Below are 22,168 nucleotides of genomic sequence, written 5' to 3'. Positions count from 1 at the left end.
TGCGTTCATATATGTGTAGTGGAAGAGTCTGGACCCCTCCTTCAGTGCACTGTTGTTAATATCATGCTACAGAAATCCTCTCCCACCCCCAAATTCTGCTTCTATTTGATTAAGCCATCTTCATTGTCCAGAGATGATAGGAGATGGGGTGGATCACTAGTGCTGTCACCTTTGAAAAGGAAGTGGCCTCCATTCTCGACCCTGTAACGTAGGCTGGTCAGATTCTCCCCAGAGTGGCCTGGATGAGAACAGTGGGTGGATATGATCCTCCGTGGGGAGGGTGAGCAGTGGTGTCTGAGAGTTTGATGTGCTTCAATTAGATCTTTGTGGTGGATCAAAGAAAAGAACTGACCTGTAATCTAGCACATTTGTTTGTTCACACTTGTAACCTACGGCAGAGCAGACAGTGAAGTAGGAAGAAAATATAGGTTATGATTTGAAATCAGAGGGCTCGAACTGATGACAGTCCACAGGCTAATTTGGCATGTGGGCTAAAGTCAGAATTTAGACAAGCATTTTTTACTTAGATGGTGCTTAAAAATGCTTTTTAAAAATGGTTTCCAGTATTTAAAAATCAGGGGAGCTATCACACACACACACACACACACACACACACACACACACACACACACACACACACACACAATCCATGGGCTTTTTTTTGGCCACGCCACATGGCACGTGGGATCTTAGTTCCCTGACCAGGGATCAAACCCGAGCCCCCTGCATTGGAAACACAGAGTGTTAACCCCTGGACCACCAGGGAAGTCTCTCTCTCTTTTTTTAATCTCAAAGCAACACTGGGGTCATACTTTCCTACTTGGTGAGAATGGAATTGAGCTGATGAGGCGTGGGCTCCCCATTGTCCCTCTTTTTGCAACCGTGAGTTTCTTTTTATTAGTTTCCTGGCCTCCAGAGGCAGCTGACTTTGGAACCCCGAATTAAAGCCATTCTCTTTCTTGTCCTCCATTCTCTCATTCCTGCCCCCAAGAAGATAGTCTCATAATTAGCATTTGCTTTGTAGCTGTGCTTACCTTATAACATCAAGCAGACCTATTTTCTGAACTGACATTATCTATAGTAACAGAGAAACACAAAACCCAGGGGTGATAGCCAGTTTCCTTTAGATGCATACTTGAAGTCTGGAATAACCACATGGACACTGGGTAGGTGCTTTTCAAGCCTGCCTTTCAACTTTGGGATTCCCAGCTGTGGGAAAGCAAGTCATGCCTTGTATGGAAAGTTCTTTCTTCTGTTGAGTCCAAATTTGCTTTCTATTCTCAGCCGTTTTGTGATCCTTCTTCTGCCTGTTGAGGTTCCACAGACAAGTCTTAAAGCCAGAGTGTGTGAGAACCAGAGAGAACTTTTGGGGTCATTGTATTCACGTTCTTATCGGGCAGTTGCCCTGATGTGCATCCACATGGCCTTGCTTACCGTGTTTCCTCCGGGGGTTGATTTATGCTCACTGGACAGCTTTTCCCTTTGGCCTGACCTGCTCATTATTATTTCAGTATGTCCACTGAAGTGAATGCATTTAGGCTAAATTCTGTTTCTCTTTTTGTTGTTGCTCTTAGGATTATGTATATCACGTAGTGAGTGCGATCTGTGAATGGACAGTGGCCTTTGGTTTTATTTTCTACTTTCTAACATTCATCTACGATTTCGAGGTAGGTATTTATCAATACAAATGTTATAAGTTATGATGCGGATTAGTAGAAATACATAGAACATTTCTTACATTTAAGAAACATAAGAGCACTATCTTTTTACCCTTATGTGTTTGAAAAAATATGTAAGTATTGTGCAATTTAGTGTATTCCCAAAGGAAAGCATCTTGAATAGCTCTCCTAAACAAGGAAAACGTTCATCTGTCCTCTGCCATTTGACGCTTATAGTCATAGATCCTGGTTATTTTTTTTTCGAAGAGGTCTCATAAGTTCCAAATAACAGGAAATATGTCTTTTCTTAAAAATAAAAGTGTGTTGTTGAAAAATGTTCTCAAGGCAGAGAGAAGATGGGACCTTGTCAGATTTGGCAACAGGGAAAATCTTACATTTTGAAACAAGTGAATTACTAGCTAAAAGGTTAAAGAAGGCCAAGAAAACTCTTGAGGACCCAACTCGAGCTCAGTACAAACCGTAGTGAGATCATCTCTGAGGGGGTGCAAAGCTGTTGGGAGTTTCAGAGCTGGCACTGGAATTGTTTACCTTCTTTTAAACCTTTTTTTTAATTTTTTTAAAAATAGAGTGTCACCCTAAGGATATCCACAGAAATCAGTGGTGATGTTTGAAGGAAGGAGAATTCAGTCTCACTCAATGAAAGTGGCAGACAATTTATGGAAGTGGTGCAGAGGACAGACAGGGTTTTAACACCGCCCTGCGTGGAATTCACCTGCAGCCCATCCAGGACTTGAATTTCTTTAAGAATTCCCAATAGTTGTACTATTTCCAAAGGTATGTTTTCCTAGGGAGTGTAGAGCATTTATGACATTGTAGCAATGTTTTTATAATTTTCTAAGTAGATACTTTTTTATATTAACAAATTCATTACAGAAAAGATAAGGTGTTCCAGAAAATGGAGACCTCTTATTTTTTGTACAGATTCTGTTTTGTTTCTTTGTATGTAAGAGATTTATGGAAATACACTAAAGGAGGAATTCATTAAAAAGTAAAATCAGGGGATATTCATTTTAAAATTTCATTTTTAGAGAATGCACTGTATAATTTTATATCTCAAGGGCATCTATAAAATTCAATTTATAATGATCATTAAGATTTCGTTAATAAACTAACACTAAGAGACTATGATTTTTAGATGAACCAAGCAAAATGCTTCTATTGAAAGGCCTTAATACCACTATGCACATTAACTCAGTGACCACGGAAGACCACCGTTTTGAAATTCTGTCCCCCCACAGGCCTCCCTGCTCACAGAGACCAAGCTTCTACCCTTGCTGCTAACCGGCGGTCCGTAGTGATGTAACTCCAGGTGGGATTGATTTAGCAAGGCAGCTTAGAAATCAAAAGCCTTCTAACAACAGAGTGAAATGCAGGTGAACAACTAACAGGAAAAACTCACTGGGTTCCGGACTGTTGCCTTTGCCAGATGAGCGGGGAGAGGAGAGTGTGTCTCAGGGAATATCCAAGTAAGGCAGGATTATGGGAAGGAGACTTTTGCTTAATACTAAACCTCTGCAAAAGCCAATCTGCAAACAGCATTGCAGATTCCACTTATAAAACTACCCTTTATTGTTACTGGCATAACTTGACATACAGTCTGACTCAGAAGCTGCAACTCACACCTCGCATTCATTTTACACCGGTCAACGTGCTGACGGGAGCGCAGGTCTGAGAGAGGAGAAAGGGGAGCAGGGTGTGTGATGGAGTTTGTTTGCTCCTTTTAATGCCTATGGCTGGATGTTCGCACACTTTACAAAATGTGAAGCAGGTCCTTTGCTCAGCAAGACCTGCACATGGCGCCACTTTTCACCCAACTCAAAAATGACAAATGAAAAGCAGGTCATTCCAGAGGAAGAAGTGGGCCTTGAAATATGAAGGCTTAGGTTTAGAAGTTGAAGAGAAGGAACTCTTCTTCAGGGACCCTCCAGACCATAAATCCATGTCTGGCCAAGTGGGTCCAGACCTTGAGGGCATATGCCAAGGGCAAAGCAGCCCGCCTGGATAGCTGTGGAGGAGGGAGTGAGACTCAGTGGTAGTCAGCCACTTCTGCAAGATCACACTCTATTTCCCCTAAAGGTTCAGTGGTGAGAGCCTCAGACCCGCTGCTGGGTTAGTGGTAACTTGTTATAATGCTGTGGCTCTCTGTGTAACACTGGAACTGAAATACTGGTTAAAGCTATGTTCTGCAGAGGGGGAGGAATGCCACTTACCTTTACCGTGGAACCTGCAGTAGAATGAATCCAGAGCTGGGTCTCCCTTGGAACAGACTTTTGTTATCAGCCCTTCTGGATGCATTGTCATTCATTTCTATATCTCTCTGCAAGATTTAGATTGGGAGCTCCTTGAGGGCAGAGTCTGCGCCTTAATCTTTGTCTTTGTAACTCCAGCATTTATCAGGCTGCCTCCTGGTACACAGTAGGTGCTTAATAAATACTCACTGAATGCATGAATGAAGGAATGAGCAAATGAAGGCATGGCTAGGGATATTTGTAGTGCTGCATAATGAGATTTACTCTGGTTTACTAATTAAGTGCTAAATAGTCTGTGTCACCTTGTAATATTGACTGTTTTGCTCTGTGTGCTGCAAACGTTTCAGTTGCTTGGGCTTCTCCATTCTATGATGACGCTCTTCATCCTGGACAGTTACCACAGAAATTGTTAAATGGGCTAGACAAAATGGTACACCTGGCTTGGCAAACTGAGAAGGCCAAAAATCACTCCAGACAATCACGCTCTGCTGATTCCATGGAATCTCTAAAGCTGATCTTATCCATATTCTGGTATTACTTCTAATTTCCATGAACTTGCATTTCCTTGGACCTCATGGCTAAAGGAGTAAAATAAAATGAAATATTTCTTTATTTTAGTAATTTGTGTCTCTGTTAAATTACAATATGTCGACTTTGTGCTACTATGAAGTACATTTATCCGGGAAAGGATTCTAGCCCACTTGGACTCTATAAAGGTAGAGTTTAAACCTTACGTGTTCTTAATTCATGTAGATTTGCATGTGGGCAAGATGGCTTATCTTTGTAGAGATTCTTGAATAGTAGTATCAGAAGTTTGCACCAGAAATCCAACTCAAATTTGTTGAAGGAAAAAGGGGCATCTATTGCTTCAAGTAATGAGAAGTCCAGGGGTAGAGCTGGCTATAAGGATGGCTGGATCCACAAGTGCCACCAGGACTCCATCTGTTCTCTCCTTTTCTCAGCTCTGCTTTTCTCTGTTGGCATCATTCTCAGGCAGGCTTTCCCCTGGTGGGAGTGAGATGGCTTCTAGAAGACCCAGGCTACAAACTGTCCAGTGGAATGAGAGGGCTTCCTAAAAGTTCCAACCAAAGCTCTCCAATTGAAACTCACTGTCTCTGATTGGCTGCCTTGGGTCACATGCCCATCCTGTAGCCCAGGGAGGCATGATGATGCTCTGATTGGTCAGACCAGCATCACGTGTCCACCTCTGGAGCACTGAGGGGTCCACAGCGCCCAAACTACTGGGCTGATGGTGTGGGAAAGTTGTTTCTCAGAAGAAAGGGATGAGAAATGGATCTTGCACAGACACAAAGCTGCAGATTCTACTATGAAATTAAAGTTTTCCCTGACCCCACAGGTCAGAAAAGCCAACCCAACTTGATTCAGAGTAAACCAAATTTTACCTGCTGCCAATCTTTTCAGGTTAAAAAAAAAAAAAAAAAAAAAAAGTAAATGTAAGCCAGGGAGGTAATAATGTACCTTCAGTTAACTTCAAAGTTATGTTTATACTTTTCCAAGCTTCTCGTGTTCTTATTTAACCTCTGTGAGATTGGTCAGGCAGTTAATTGTCACATGCTTCAAATGAGGAAACTAAGGCAAAGAAAAAGAGGTTCAGTGACCTGTAAGTGGTTCTACCACCGGATGGCAACAGATTCCAGTCTGGGACTCTTGTTTTCTTGATTTCTAATCCAGTGAATCTTTTTTTTTTTTTTTCCTCCCCAAACATTAACAGAGGATTCCACAGAAATTGTATTTCATAAACCAAATTAAGTACATCAGTGTTGTGCTGTGTTTGGGTTTCCTAACATCCCTTACATGTGGCATGGTCCCATGTTCCCATTTTTTACTCATTTGGAGACACACTGGTCTGGTATTTGGGCCTGGAATGAGGAAGGGGGAGTGGGAGGAAGATAAGTGGTCTCCATTCTCTCCCATTCCTTGATTCTGGCAAGCCCGGAGGCCCAGCCGTCTCCCCACACACATACTCTTGGTCTGGCTCTGAATGCCCTGCATTCTCAAGGCCAGAATGTCATGCATCTGCATCTTGTCTGTTGCACAAGAGAGCAACCACAGCCTCAAGCCCTGGAGGAGAAGCTTCTGACGCTCCTGGGTCACCCCCAGCAGATTCATCTTCTAAAACGAAGGGCAGTGGGATGCCAAACTCACATTGGGTGGGGGGGTGACCTCCAAAATCGATGCTTGGAAAATGCTGAAGGGGCTCCCAGCCATCTGCACTGTGGTTTGGGTCAGGGTGCCATGAGATAGATGATGCCTAGTGAGCCTGCGGCCTAGGTAGCCCCTCAGTGATGAGCAAAGCCCTCCATCCCCAGAGCCGGCTCTACCTCTGGACTCTTCAGTTATGTGAATCTCTTTTTAACTTCGGTAAACTTGAGCTGGATTTCCCATGCTTATTCCTATAAGAGCCCTGACTTAATACAAATACCCAAGAGTTCTCCTAATATGCAAATATAGCAAACGACTGTTATCTGGACTCACTGTGCTGGGGTGGAAAGATAATTTCTAGGTAACAGGTGATTCAACTGTTCCCACTCACAGCCCTTACTCTCTGAACCATGTTTTCTTTTTTTTAAATCTCGAATCAGTAATATATTGATGTGATTCAAAAATCAAAACGATATAAAAAGGTACTCTGTGAAAAGCCTTTGTACTTCCCTCTACCCACACTTAACTCACCCCTCTTCTGGCAGGTAGCCCCTTTTAATAAAAATACAAGCAGAAACACACATTTAAGAACGTTTCCCTTTTAATTTCTATCCCAAATGTAGCATACCTTGCCAACAGTTTTGTTTTTTGTTTGTTTTTTTTTTCCTTTTTGCGGTATGTGGGCCTCTCACTGTTGTGGCCTCTCCCGTTGCGGAGCACAGGCTCCGGATGCGCAGGCCCAGCGGCCATGGCTCACGGGCCCAGCCACTCCGCGGCATATGGGATCCTCCCAGACCGGGGCACGAACCCGTATCCCCTGCATCGGCAGGCGGACTCTCAACCACTGCTCCACCAGGGAGGCCCTTGCCAACAGTTTTGAGCCTGCCTTTTTTGACTAAGCAATGTATCTCAGAGATGTTTCCTTATCAACACATAGAGAGCTTCTTTGGTTTTTTTTGTTCTGTTTTACACCTGTACAGTATTCTATGTGCCATCCTTTATTTAACAAGTCCCCTGTTTGATGACCAATCATGTGGTTTCCAAGCTTTGCAATTATAAGTGAGTGACCTAGTACATACAGCATTTCACACGGGTGCAAGGAAATCTGTGGGAGAAATTCCCGTAAGTGGGAATGCTGGGACCAACGGGAACTGCATCTGTGATGTGACAAATACTGTCTTCTTGGGCTTCCCTCGTGGCACAGTGGTTAAGAGTCCGCCTGCCGATGCAGGGGACGCGGGTTCGTGCGCCGGTCCGGGAGGATCCCACATGCCGCGGAGCGGCTGGCCCCGTGAGCCATGGCCGCTGAGCCTGCGCGTCCGGAGTCTGTGCTCCGCAACGGGAGAGGCCACAACAGAGAGAGGCCCGCGTACCGCAAAAAAAAAAAAAAAAAAAAAAAAAAATACTGTCTTCTTGCCTTTGGAACCTTTTCACATGAGTGTTTTTTGTTGGAAAATCTTTCCAGCTAGTTCACCCTTCCATCTAAACTGGGGATGCTGATTGTAAGTTCACCTCTTCTTGGCAACTCATTCATTCATCATGTGGATTCTGCAGTACATGGTGTGGGACAGAAGCCAGCTGATGGTGTCACTGTTCTACAAAGCCCTCTTCACTCTCCCTGTTATTTAAGCCCCCAGGGCAGGGAGGCTGAGGCTGTTTGCTCCCCTCTCTGCGGACAGCAGCACGCCGCTGTCTTTTACCTCCTCCCAACTGATGCCCAGTCTCCTTTTCATGGTCAAGAGTGTCTCCATCTCACTTGGGTTTTTCATTGTGATCTTGCACTTTTGTCTCTGCCTCTTGTAATCTCATCCCTTTTCTATCCACTTTCTCTTTTGGGATCTCTTTGAAGGGCTGCCACTTCACTTATACTTCCTTATCTTCTGAGAACATTTTGCTTTTATAGACATCAATCATCAACCACAATATTCCCTTTCCTCTTTCTGGCAAACTGAACCATTACAGAACCAGGGAGAATCCACAAGCCTTTTGGTCCTCCCTGACCTTGTAGCTTGGTGGTCAGTGTGGAATGACCCAATGAGTGGGGAACACCAGCGATGCAGGGGCGAGAGAGAGAGAGAGAGAGAGAGAGAGAGAGAGAGGGAGAGGGATTGATTCTCCAGCTTTGAGAAACTTAAATTACTTAGAAATAATAGGCTTTAATTGATGCACCTACCTTGATACATCATTACACCATAGTCCGTAGTATCCATTAGGGTTCACTCTTGGTGTGGTGCACATTCCATGAGTTTTGACAAATGTATAATGGCACGTAGCTGCTATTGTAGTATCATACAGAATAGTTTCACTGTTCACAAAATCCTTTTGTCATTTTGAAAAAGACAAAGTTGGGACTACCTGTGGAGAGACAGCATAAAGTTTTCTCAGCACCAGCTATTCAGGGACTTTTGTTTAACCACCAAGAACATTTCTTTACTTGCTTGCATTATCACTCAGGTCCTGTTAATATTGACTGAGCATCCAACCACAACGAAGATGCTCTGAGAAGGGGGCAGGGAGTAGGTAGTGGGAACATGATAGAGGGCTCCTGTGCCACACCAATCATTGGTGGGAGTTTGAGATCAGCTCTCCCACAGCCATGCATGAACCTTGAGGGGGAGCCCCGAAATGGCTAAGGATTTCATGGGGCAGTGAGGCTGGGGGCTGGGGGGCTTTCAGTATGATTAAGGCCCTGGTGGCTGTGAGGTGTGGTTTCTTAGGACTCTGAACTCTTAGTATCTTTTGCTTCTGATTGGTGCAGCAAGATGGACTTGGGGTTAGAAACATCTGCTCTCTACTTGCCAAGGAGGCAGTCATGGTGGGGTGCAGAGGAGGGACCACTTAGGCTTCCCCCAGGCTGAGTAACAGAAGTCCTCAGTGGTCACACTTGTCAGACGGATGGGCTTGGCATCTAACCTCCAGCAGGTGATGTGGTTGGAGGATGTAGAGTTCTCTGAGCCTCCAGTGGAAGCAGAAGGGTCTCCGGGCTCGGGGTCCCAGGTTCCAGCTCTCTTGCTCATCAGGCTAATGTTAGCACAAGTGATAGGAATGCCTGGAAGACAAAATTCACCTTCTTGAGCAATCCTATTGCTTAGGGTCAGCCCAGAGAAGCAAGTTCCGGGTGCCACCCAAGATATCTGATTTAGGGCGAAGAGTGATGTAGTTAGAGCTGGCCAGCAATTTGACAGCTGCTAACATAACCTTTAACACGCATATTAAAATGAATACTGAGCTTAATTCAGTCTGTCATTTCCTCTTAATACTTGAAAAGCCAGAGTTTTGTTTGAAAGTTCCCTCAAAAGGCTCTAAGTGGGTGAATTTATTCTTCCGCTTGACCACACTTGGAACTCTGAAGTCAGAACCACCTTGAAACTGAAACCAGGAAAATCCCTGGTCTCTCTGGGCGAGAGAAGCAAAGGTATGCTCTGAGGTTTATTAAATAATTACCCAGTTGCTGACATGCTGTAGGGGAGGGAAGAGCCAAGGTGCTGGCAAGTATGAATAGAGATTAGTGAGGACCTTGGGTCACGGGGCTGATAAATGAGGTAGAACATTTTGGTGTTCCCTGACCTTTAGCTCAAACCGGGGGATGTGTTCTTTTGAGAAGACTCAGTTAACTAGGCCTTGGTGTGCTCTGTAGTTGTTTTGACTGTCTGACAGACCACAGTCAGCTGTGATCCAATTAATGCTGAAGATACTCAAAAGTCGTTGGCTGTTGGGAGCAGATGAAGCAGTGACTTGAAGAGAAGAAAATGAGAAGTGGGGCTTCCCTGGTGGTGCAGTGGTTAAGGATCCACCTGCCAATGCAGGGGACACGGATTCGAGCCCTGGTCCGGGAAGATCCCACATGCTGCGCAGCAACTAAGCCCTTGCGCCACAATTACTGAGCCTGCACTCTAGAAACCGCGAGCCACAACTACTGAAGCCCGTGTGCCCTACAGCTCTTGCACCGCAACTACTGAGTCCACACCATGTGTTCTAGGGCCCATGTGCCACAACTACTGAGTCTGCATGCTGCAACTACTGAAGCTCACGTGCCTAGAGCCTGCGATCCGCAACAAGAGAAGCCACCGCAATGAGAAGCCCATGCACTGCAACGAGGAGTAGCCCCCACTTGCCACAACTAGAGCAAGCCCACGCGCAGCAACCAAGACCCAATGCAGCCAAGAAAAGAAAGTGAGAAGTGAGGGGAAAAAACCCGGAATTAATTGGCCATTTCGACTTCCCATCTGCAGCGGTGTGAATGGCAGATGAGGGCAGGTTTCCTAATAAATGGCTCTGAGACTAACTCGGTTCAGAGGTTGAGGGAGGGAGGATGATAACTTCCTTCAATACTCCCCAGATTTCAACCATTTGTGTGTCTCCTTTGCAATTTTTGTCATCCTCTTACTGCAATTTACTGAATATTTTTCAATGACTCATTTTTAAACTATTTTTATTTTAAAAAGAAACTTCTCCCGTTGCTTCTCCTCCTGGACTGCCTGGTTTGGTGAATGGTGTTACCATTCCCTGGGTCACCCAGGGCAGAAACACTCTGCTCCCCACCCCCACCTCATGTTCTATTAACTTTATCTCCTATGTACTGGGTTAAAAGATAATTATCATCCAAACCAGGGCATTCTGGGGAATGAAAGGGACATTATTAATAAGTGAACCAGAAGGAAACTGGGTCTGTCTGAAGCAAACGGGGATATGTGGTTAACCATCTACATGGCCTTGAAACCTCTTCCTCCTCCCCATTCCCACCATCACTACCTTATTTATTCATAATTATTTGCCTTTATAATTGTTTGCTTGGACTAGTGCAGTAGCTCACTATCGTTTCCTTAATTTCATTCTTGGTCCTTTCCAACACATCTTACACACTGCACATACACACTTGATATAACAGCCTCTTAAAATCCTTCAGTGGCTCCCCATAACTTCAGAATAAATTTCAAATTCCTTAGTATGGCTTACCAGACTCTTCACAGATCTGGTTCCTTTTTATCCTTCCAGCCTATGAGCTCATTTATTTATTCATTCATTCAACATTTATTGAGAGTTACTCTGGGTTGGCACCATGCTAGTCTCTGGAATATAACCATAAATAAGATGGGTTTCTGCCCTCAAGGTATTTACAGTGGAGTGGAGAAACAGCCAAGGAAACACTAGAGTTAAAAAAAAATAAAACAAATAACATGCTATGGTGAAGCACTGCCCTCTCTGACCTCACAGCTCAAAGTGTGTTCCAGGGACCTGGAAGCTTGATAGAAACTCAGAATCTTGGCCCCAACCCAGACTCACTAAATCCAAATCTGCATTTTAATAAGACGCTTAGGTGGTTGGAGTTAACATTAGTTTGCAAAGCCTGGTCTGTGGGACCATGCTAGTTGAAGAGCTTGGTTCAGATCCCTAGGGATGGTCATGCCTGGAGGGAGACTTGGAGGAGAAGATAAGAGTTTGCTAAATGAAGGCAAGGTGGGAAAAGGGATTCACCTGTGCTGTGGCACAGAGGCAAGAGAGCTTATGCTGTTTGGTGGGAATTACAAGTTTTTCAGTATCTGGGGACACGGGTTTCAGGTGAGAGCCTCACCTAAGTCAGAGATACCTTATTCAAGGAAAAAAATTAATCAACCTCAGCACCTTCATTTCTTCTTTGAGCCCATCTGGAAATGATGATTTAGAACGAATACTTTAATTCATAGAGACAGACAGTAGAATAGGAGTGACCAGGAGCTGGAGGGAGGGGAGAATGAGGAGTTACTGTTTAATGGGTACAGAGTATCTGTTTTGAGATGATGAAAAAGTTCTGGAAATGGATAGTGGTGGTGGTTACACAACATTGTGAATGTGCTTAATGCCACTAAAACCGTATGCTTCAAAATGGTGAAAGTGGCAAATTCTTATGTTATATATATTTTATATGTGATATATTTTATATATTTTTATATTTATATAAATATATATTATATATTATATTTATATATATTTATATTTTTATATATTTTATATGTGATATACTTTATCACAATTCTAAAAAAAGGAATCAGTACTTTGGAGTCAAAGACTTGGTTTTCAAGTTCCAGCTTTGATGCCCCAGCAAGTCAGGTAACTTCATGGAACCTCAGTGTCTTCATCTGTAAAATGGGAATAACCATCATACCTGCCTCATAGTCTTGTCATGAAGATTCACTGGAGCAATGCCCGTAAAGCACCTGGGAACTCGCTGGGTTTTCCTTATGCCCATTAAAGCTTTAAAAGCATGTTCTTATCCTTGGCACAATGCCTGGCACAGCTAGCCCTTGGCATCACAGTTATTTTTACCCCTTCCACTTCCTCTTTGAGGTAGCAGTGGTTTTCAACTCTTAGCTGCACATTAGAATCACCTGTAGAGTTTTGTAAACACCCCTATTGCCTGGAGCAACTAAATGAATTTCAGGAATAGAGCAGAAGCATCATTATTCTAGGTGATTCCAATGTGTAGCCAAGGCTGAGAACTGTACTATAGCAGTGGTCCACAAACGTTAGTGTGTATCAGAATCACCTGGAGGGCTTGTCAAAACAATTCTTGGGTCCCCGCCCCATCCCCCTCTACCTCAAGTTTCAAGTTTAGTAGATACAGAACAGCCTTTCACTTTATTCCATCATCTATGTGGTGGCCCCTTCTTTTTGTTTGCAGTCTACCCACTACTTAACCTCTTCCAGACCCATTACTCAACTGAACTTTTTCTTGAAAACACTTGCCAATAGTCTTCTTCATGCCAATGGTCTCCATATTCTCCAACTGTGGCCTTAGACACAATTCACCGTGTCTCAAAATTCTCCTCCTTTGAATTCAGGGCCACTACTCTGGGTCGTGTTTTCCTTATTTCTCTTTCCTTCTCCCTCCCCCACTTGGAAGTACGGATTCCCATGTGGGACTCCCATGACCATATTCTGGAATTCCTTTATTTATCCCTTAAGAAGATCACAGTCTTAGAAGTGAGACAGACATGGGTTCATATCTTGTACCTGGGCAATTCACTCTAACTCTGAGCCTCATTTTCCTTACTGGTGATGATAATAAGTGCCCCTATAAATAATACATCCCTGACACATAACACCCAACTATTATAGGGTTTCACCTTTAAGAACATGGTAAAATCTTGACCTTGAAGAGAACTCCAGGAGTGGTGGGACTAACCCATAGGATGCAGAGGGCAGAGCCAGGGATATCAAAAACACAGTATGGAAGAATAAAGCCAGGATTTACCAAGGGGCAAGGAAATGGGCCCAACCAAGGATTTTCCAGGAATGCCTGGGCAGACAGGGAGGTGAGAGATGGGATCTTAGAAAAGGAACTGACCATGAGATTCCCTGTGACTACATTAAAATGTGAGCCTATGGGCTGGTCCATGCACAGGATGGGGGCTGTTAATAGTGCTATCACGGGCTATGAAATGGCCCCAGAGGATGCCCACAAGGGGATTTCAACCCCATCAGTGTGGAATTCAGTCCCTTTGGCAAGAAACAAAGTGATAAAGGACCTGTTACAGTTTGCACCATTTATTACTGTTGTGTGCAAAACATAATTCGGGGCATTACACAGAGCTCTTGTTACCACCAGATGAGGTCTCTGAGTGCTGTTTCCCGTTGATGATGTTACTCAGCAGGACGGCTCACATGTTGAAATCTGAAACTCCTTGGGTGAAGAATGCCTCTGCAGGCTGTACCAGATGTTGCTTGTGTAGCTCCACAAGCCCAGAAAGATGAGTTAATCTTTGAAGGAAATTATTCTGAACTTGCATCAAACTCAGAGGCTTTGATCCAACAGGCCATGGCAATAAAACGCAAGGCTATCAGAAGAGCTGTGGGTGGTAGTCCTGTCTCTGAGAAGGGAACAGGGCCACTGGCCCCCGGCTGCATTCCAGATGCAGACAGCCAGGAGCAGAGGCCTCACTTAGTGTGATGTTGTGAAAATCCTGCACTTTAAACACATGTAGTGGGACTTCCCTGGTGACGCAGTGGTTAAGAATCTGCCTGCCAATTCAGGGGACATGGGTTTGATCCCTGGTCCAGGAAGATACTACATGCCGTGGAGCAACTAAGCCCATGTGCCACAACTGCTGAGCCTGTGCTCTAGAGCCCGTGAGCCACAACTACTGAGCCCACGGGCCACAACTACTGAAGCCCGTGCACCTAGAGCCTGTGCTCTGCAACAAGAGAAGCCACTGCAATGAGAAGCCCATGCACTGCAACGAAGAGTAGCCCCTGCTCGCCACAACTAGAGATAGCCCGTGCACAGCAACAAAGACCCAGCACAGCCAAAAATAAATAAATAATTAAATTTATAAATGAAATCATATACTCTTTTTAAAAAACCCCAAAAAACACATGTAGTCATAAACAAAAACTTCCTCACCCTTTAAAGACCCTGCAGAAGTACCACCCTCTCCAAGATGCTTCCCTGGAAGGTTCCAGGCCTCACTGACCCCACTCACCTTCCTTTACCTTCATTATCCATAGCACACAGCTTGCCCCTTGATGATTCTCCAAATACAGTCTTCTGCCTTCAGTTGTGTGGTAAGTTCCCAGAGGTCCTAAACCAAGTCTAGTTTATATTTCTTTGTATCTCTGAATGCCTAGCACTCTAAGAGGCATCGTGGTCACCGTTTCATGCTTAGAATCCAGCATAGTACCTGCCACATCGCAGACACTCAGTAAATGAATAGGTGCTTATTAAATGAATGGAATTGTTTGTTGATAGCGTAGCTGAACTGGCATGAAAAAACACATAAGGGAAGGTGTAACAGGCACCTCTTGTTTTGTTGGCCCAGAACTTCACCCCTCTCTTCCGTAAGTTTCCTCTTTCTTTGCTCCATCTTTACGGTTCCCGCAGAAGCTGCCATGTTGTTTCATGACTCTTTGGAGTTATCTGACTTGAACTACTTCAATGAGTCCTTCCTGGGGATTTTTCAACTTGGAACCAGAGAAAATGTTAAGATAATTTCTTTCTAGTGCCCAAAGCTATGTAGATATACTGGTACATCTGAGAGCTGTTGGCCCCCGTTTTTCACCACGTGGAGAAAGGTGATGGCTAGCTAGAAGGAAGAATGAAACTAAGGAAGCGAGTGAATGAAGGCACAGAGACAAGAAGAATAAAAGACAAAACTGATGGTCTTGGAGTGCTGTGTTTCAGTGGTTCCTGTGCCCCAGGCACATTCCTGTCTTTTGGTTTCACAGATGTCACATTATCCCTTACTATAGCCCCTTCTTTTGCTTAAACGAGCTTGAGTTAGGTCTCTGTCACTTGTAACCATACAAGTCCCAACTAATACAGAAGTGCCTGCTTCTTGGTAGATACTCCATAAAAAAGAATGGATGAATAAAATCTCATTATGCCACGTTATGAAGTTTTGCAAATGGGGTATTTCAAAACTTCCCATCCTTATCTGTGGTTTTAATAAACCCGTCTTTGATATCCCTCCCAGAGCTAGCACAGCTCTGAATAGAGGGAAGGCACAGGGTATACATGCAAGCTGCAATGTCTGGTAGGTTGATTCCTCATTTTTCATCTTCAATGACTTTTTATCTGTGTGTGCATTTGCCGAGAATCAGATGCTTGGGGCTGCAATGCCATCTGTACGTGATGGAAGACATTTGTAAGGACTTTTTAAAGTGCACATAGAGTAATGGGCTCTGAACAGCAGTTAGGGACTAAATATGAAAACATGAAAGGATATGGTCTTCATGAGCAAGGATGATGTAAAAGAGCTTTTTTGGGGCTGTGTTGGGTCTTCGTTCCTGCGTGCAGCTTTCTCTAGTTGTGGCAAGTGGGGGCTACTCTTCCTTGCAGTACCTGGGCTTCTCATTGCAGTGGCTTCTCTTGTTGTGGAGCACGGCCTCTCAGTGTGAGGGCTTTAGTAGTTGTGGCTCGCAGGCTCTAGAGCACAGGCTCAGTAGTTGTGACACACGGGCTTAGTTGCTCCGTGGCATGTGGGATCTTCCCAGACCAGGGATCAAACCCATGTCCCCTGCATTGGCAGGCGGATTCTTAACCACTGCACCACCAGGGAGGTCCCGGAAAAGAGCCTTTGAACAGCTCCATGATAGACAAGATGGTGCTAGAGACTTACTGGTATCCACATTTTCTGAACTTCAAATCCAGGTACATGGCCCAAAGCATAAGAGGGAGTTTGTGGGAACAGTGGGAGAACTTATTGGATGTTGCGTCACCAGCTCCGCATCTCTGGTTACCATATTTGTAGAGCTAATCTTTAGCATCAAACCCTTCTTTGGACAGACTGGTCTACTTATTGCCACACAAATAGGCCATATGGATTTTATATTTGGCACACTTGTTCACAAAATCCCTGGTGCCAGATACCTCTCCCTCCCTTACTTCGTCTCCTTCTATTCACATCAAACTCATCCTCCAAGGTCCAGCTATCTTATCTTCTCCAGAAATGACTATTCTATCTACTCTGTCACATCTGGCATTTCATCATTCATTTTAAGAATGTTAAGTATGTGTGGTATAACTTCATTCATGCTCCTCATTCCCATGAAAAACATCACTAATTGATATCGGTGCTCTTTCTCTCCAAGGCTGGCAAGAACTTCAGAATTCTTCTCCACATAGCACTTGAGGCAGCCACTGAAGGCTCATGGCAAGTGACATGAGACCTAGTTGCTATCTCTGTTCCATTCCCTTATATTGTTATTTGAAGTTTCTGAGTGTACTTGTCTTCTATCACCAACTGGACTATTAAGTCCTTGAGGGCAGGGACAATAAAACTAACAACAATATCATCATAATAATATCAATAATCATAATAAGGAAAACAATAATAATAGCAGCAGCAGCAAATATTTATTAAATATATGTGCTGGCACTGTACTAACCATTTTACATGTACAGTTGGCCCTCTGTATCCTGGTTCCGCATTCGCAGATTCAACCAACCATGGATTTCAACCTGGTTGGCTGAAATCTGCACGGATGTGGAACCCTGGGTATGGAGTATTTATTTTATATAAGGAACTTGAGCATCTGCAGATTTTGGTATCTGTTGGGGATGGGTGGGTGGTGGAACCAATCCCACGTGGATACCAAGGGACAACTGTGTTTTCTAATTTAATCCTCAACACAATCCTGTGGAGAAGGGATTAGTCAGGTTTTATAGATAGGGATTCTGAGTCTTTTATTTATTTTACAAATTGAGTTTTTAAAATAAAAATTGTATATATTTTAGGTGTATGACATGATGATTTTTTTTGTTTTGGCCACGCCATGAGGCATGTGGGATCTTAGTTCCCTGACCAGGGATCGAACCCGTGTCCCCTGCAGTAGAAGTGCGGAGTCTTAACCACTGGTCGCTAGGGGAAGTCCCACAACAAGATGATTCGATACACATATACATAGTGTATGCAGTAATCATACACTGCAGTTAAGTGAATTAACGTATCTTCTCCCATAGTTAACTTTTTTAGTTATTGTTTTGGTGAGAGCACTGAAATTACTCTCTTAGCAGATTTCCAGTAATCATTATGGTATTCTTACCACATCATGCTGTACATTAGATCTCTAGACTTATTCATCCTCCATAACCGCAACTTTGTATCCTTTGACCAACATCACCCCATTTCCCCCACCTTCCCACCCCTGGTAACCATCATTCTATTCTTTACTTCTATATATTCAACTTTTTAAGATTCCATACATAAGTGAGATCATGCAGTTTCTTTTCTGTGCCTGGCTTATTTCAGTTAGCATAATGTCTTCCAGGCTCATCTATGTTGTTTCAAATGGCAAGATCTCCTTCTTTTTTTTAAAGCTGAATAAAATTTCATTGTGTGTGTATATATATATATATATATATATATATATATATATATATATACATATATATATTATACATACATACACACCACAATTTTTTAATCTGCTCATCTGTCAATGGACACTTGTTTCCATATCTTGAGTTTAAAGATGATAAGTAACTTGTCCAAATGTACACAGCCAGAACGTGGCAGAACCAGAACCTGACCTCCAAACCTTTGCTCTTACCCAATGTGCTATATCATCTTGAATCTTCCAAGTACCAGAAAACCATGTGCATCATATTTGCTGAATAGACATTTTTTATTAAAAAATGAGGTTCTTCACAAGAGACAGCAAAATTGAATCGAAAATACCAGAAGCAATTTCTCCTCCCCAAAGAGTTGGAGCATACTTAAAAGGGGTCTACTTCACTTTCCCAATATCCTTGGCTGAAGGCAATGCCATTTCCCATTCCACAGGTAAACACGCTTTGTGGAAATAGGAATACTAAGAATTGACTCTGGGGAGGAGGTAGGCTCTCTGGTGAAGAAGCAGCTCTGGGAGCTGGGAGCCTCCTGATGGATCCTCACGGCGGCCCTACTAACTACCACCCAGCCACTGGCACCTCCCTGGGACTATTTCCAAATCTGTAGAATGATTCATTTGAACTCAATTAGCACTTTCCCAAAGTGTTCCCTGAAATATTAGCCCTACAAGAAATTCATATATAACGTGGTTCTTGTTGTCAAATGTTATCGGGAAATTGCATTTCCCCTTGGGAGACACACAATCCATATTAAAGGATCTGAGAAGACCAGCAGGAAAGAACCTGCTTATCTAATATTTAATTAATGTTTATTTAACCCAGTGTCTCCTAACCCATTTTGGTTTCACATAATAACTGCTAATATCTCTCAGAGCTAATACCCACACTTAGGTAAAAAAACAATTGGCTACATACTTTCTAAAGATCCTTCCTAACATTCTCTAAGTCTTGGAAAAAATAATGTAACTTGACTATAAACTGTCTTTCAGTGAATTAAATGTGAAAGCATAGTTTCAAAATTTTGAGATTTCTTTGTCAGAAAAGTTTCGAGGGTGTTAAGATGACTTACCCAGGTTTAGCCGTTCATGCTGCCCGGTGAGTTTCCTGAAGGGGGCAATAGGGGGCACTAGTGGACTGCAGTAACAGCCACCCCATCCATAAACAGCAAGAAGCAGCAACCATAGTTGTAGCAACCAGAGCTGTTCCTTTTCCAGCCGAATGGAAAGCTACTGAGAGCCAACTCTTCTCCCTTTTGGGTCTCTCTCCTTTGGAGAAAAAATTGGGATTGAATCAGGATAGCTAACATTGTACATTTGCCCTTTACCTTTATACATAGAAAATCATATAAATCAACTCTTTTCAACTGCTTGTGGTTGGTTGTGTCACTTTGGGGCAACTACATTTGACAGTGGAATTTCTTATTGGAGTAAACGTAGAGTCTGTGAGCTGAAAAAGTAATTCTTCTTTCCTTCACCAATTCTCTCATTTTATATAAGTTAAAAAAAATTGTACAGGTGAAGAAAAGAACAAACTTCATTAGGATATAACAAGTATTTTTCAATTAATATTTCTTTTTCTCTAAACTTTGGGTGTAAGACTTACACAGTAATAAGCCTTTTTAACGATGTGGCAGGCTGTAAGAGGCTTGGAGGCAAAAGGGATGTACATAACTTTTAACTTTTTCTCACTTATCCCCTCTTTGTCATTTTCCTGTGAAGTAGGACAAAGCAGGCAGGCCTCCCTGTCCAAGTCAAACACAAGGGGTTGGAGTGACCGTTTCTAAGTTGATATTGTCACGTTTCCCTACATCTTCCCTCCTTGTTAACTACACCCCCACACCCACACTGCCCCTACACAGAACCCACCGCTTAGGAAAGAAACTTTCCATAGGCTTACACAATTTTTTCTTCAAGAGAAAGTGTAAATAAGATTCAGGAGTGTAGCCCACAGAAACTAACAGAGGACAGAGAAATCACTTTCCACCGATAGAAATTCTCTACATTCTGGCTCAGAGGAACTCGGAGCTTGGAGAGTCTTCTCTTCAGCTTTCACCTGATTTCATCCTTTGGTTGTGTGTACGAGGGGACTGGAATGCCCAGGCCATGCAGGGAGGTGTGCCAGCCTGGCCGCTGCCTGAGCTTCCTCCCATTCCCTTGTGCTGGACCCCAAGCCCTTAGGTTCCAGGCACTCATCTCTGCAGATAGCAAGGTGCACAAGCAAAAGCCACATCCCTCCCTGATTCTACACACTGCATGGAGCATCTTATTTTTGACCATCCCGTTCTTTTTTTAAATATAAATTTATTTATTTATTTATTTATTTTTGGCTGCATTGGGTCTTCGTTGCTGTGCGCCGGCTTTCTCTAGTTGCGGCGAGCGGGGGCTACTCTTTTGTTGCAGCGTGCAGTCTTCTCATTGTGGTGTCTTCTCTTGTTGCAAAGCACGGGCTCTAGGCGCACGGGCTTCAGTAGTTGTGGCACATGGGCTCAGTAGCTGTGGCACGTGGGCTCTACAGCACAGGCTCAGTAGTTGTGGCGCATGGGCTTAGTTGCTCCGCGGCATGTGGGATCTTCCCGGACCAGGGCTCGAACCCATGTCCCCTGCATTGGCAGGCGGATTCTTAACCACTGAGCCACCAGGGAAGCCCTATACCATTACTTTCTGTTCTCAATTCCTGTTTTCTGCTACAATGACATTCAATCCATATCCTCTACGTGTGAAAAATTTTTTCCTATACTTGCTTCAAATTTGCACAGATAACTATATTCCACAACCACATTTGTGCCTGCCTTTCACAATCATTATAGGAAGCAAGCTTTTCCTAGTGTCTAACTTAACCCCACCGCGTGCCCCCCCCGCCCCCAGATGCAATGGGAGCCACCTGCCCTGCCCTCAGGGAACATGGAAAATGGCTACAACATTCCAGTGAGCAGCAGCTCCCCCAGTCCTGGTTCCAAGTTGCTTCTGTTAAAAGAATTGTCAATTCAAAACACATGCACTGTCATGAGCCTTACTCCCATCCCAGACGCTCAACTCTGGGTCCCTTTTAGGGTAAGCCTGAAATATCACTCAGAATCAGGGCTTTTTATCCAGACTACAGCCAGGATGGGGATGGATCAAGGCTTTTCTTCCACCCCCATTCCTGAGGTGAGCCCTGATTGGATCCCTTTTTTCAAAGTATAGTCTAGGGCTAACATTTTATGGGATCAAATACATGGCCTATTCACATTTGAGCTGCCGGCGACCAGGAAACAAAATTCCTTACATGGGGAATTTAGGCACCCTTTTTGATTCTTTATAAACAGAAAAATCTAGTCTGGGAGTCCCTTTGCAAAAAATGTATGTGCGTCAGGCATCTAGAAAAAGAGAATGTATAGCAGTACAACAACTTGCATTTAGGAGCAAGTGAAGGTTTTCAGAAAATGTATGGAATTTGGAAGTGAAAAACCTGCATGTGAATCCTATCACAGCCCCTTGCTAGCTATGTGATTTGGGGCATGTTAACCTAACCTCTCTAACCTTGCGTTCTCTTCTCTGTGGAATGAAAGTAATAATACATAACTCATACGTACATAATGCACAGTTCATACATAACTGTTGAAAAGATTCCTGCAAAGTAATCCATAAAATTTAAAAAGATATTAGTATTAGCACTATTGGTATTGCTGCTGCACTAAAAAGCCTACCTCTGATTTGAGAGAACCTCCTTCAATCTTACTCCCTTAGGGCACACTTTTATTCTGGGTGTTTACCCTATGTCAGGCCTTACATGTTTTAAGCTTCACGTATATCATTAGCTCATTCCTAACAACAATCCAAGAAGGTAGATGCTGTCTTTAGCATCTGCCTTTTATAGTTGAGGCCAAGAAGTGAAGCAATATACCTCTGGCTATCAGCTATCAGTGACTGAACTTAGGCAGTGTATTTCCAGAATCCATCCTCCTGAGCACTGTTATCAGTAAAGACTCACTTTGGAGTATGTAATAGAAACTCAAAATAACACTGATTTAAATTAGATAGAAGTGTACTTCTCTTTTATGTAAAAGCATAGAGGTTGGCAGTTCAGGACTAAAGCAGAGGCTCTGTGCCATACAGTGCTCAGGGTCCCAGAACTCCTAACATATTGTCTCATTCCCAACATCTAAAACAGATGCTAGAGCTTCAGTTGTTACCTCTGCTTTCCAAGCAGCAGGATGGAGGGAGGCATAGGATAGAACAGGGATAAAACACATGCCAGTTGTTGATTGTGGA

The 22,168-nt window shown here is 43.5% G+C and overlaps 1 protein-coding gene across 2 annotated transcripts in view; it reads left to right on the top strand.

Moving 5' to 3' along the window:
- Window positions 1-4,499, top strand: part of DRAM1 (DNA damage regulated autophagy modulator 1) — a 45,282-nt gene extending 40,783 nt beyond the window's left edge. The window contains exons 6-7 of one of the 2 annotated variants that reach the window (XM_060112493.1): window positions 1,575-1,667; window positions 2,918-4,499. In XM_060112493.1, the coding sequence (XP_059968476.1) occupies window positions 1,575-1,667; window positions 2,918-2,974 (150 nt within the window). In that variant the 3' untranslated portion in view covers window positions 2,975-4,499. Of the gene's footprint in view, window positions 1-1,574; window positions 1,668-2,245; window positions 2,731-2,917 lie in introns of those variants that run through there. The other variant, XM_060112494.1, reaches the window with a different exon arrangement.
- The last annotated feature ends 17,669 nt before the right edge of the window (window positions 4,500-22,168 follow it).

Source organism: Mesoplodon densirostris, chromosome 11 (assembly GCF_025265405.1).
Source record: "Mesoplodon densirostris isolate mMesDen1 chromosome 11, mMesDen1 primary haplotype, whole genome shotgun sequence".
Lineage (NCBI taxonomy): Eukaryota > Metazoa > Chordata > Mammalia > Artiodactyla > Ziphiidae > Mesoplodon > Mesoplodon densirostris.
The sequence above is the reverse complement of the archived record's forward strand: the minus strand, read 5'-3'. Positions and strand labels throughout refer to the sequence as shown.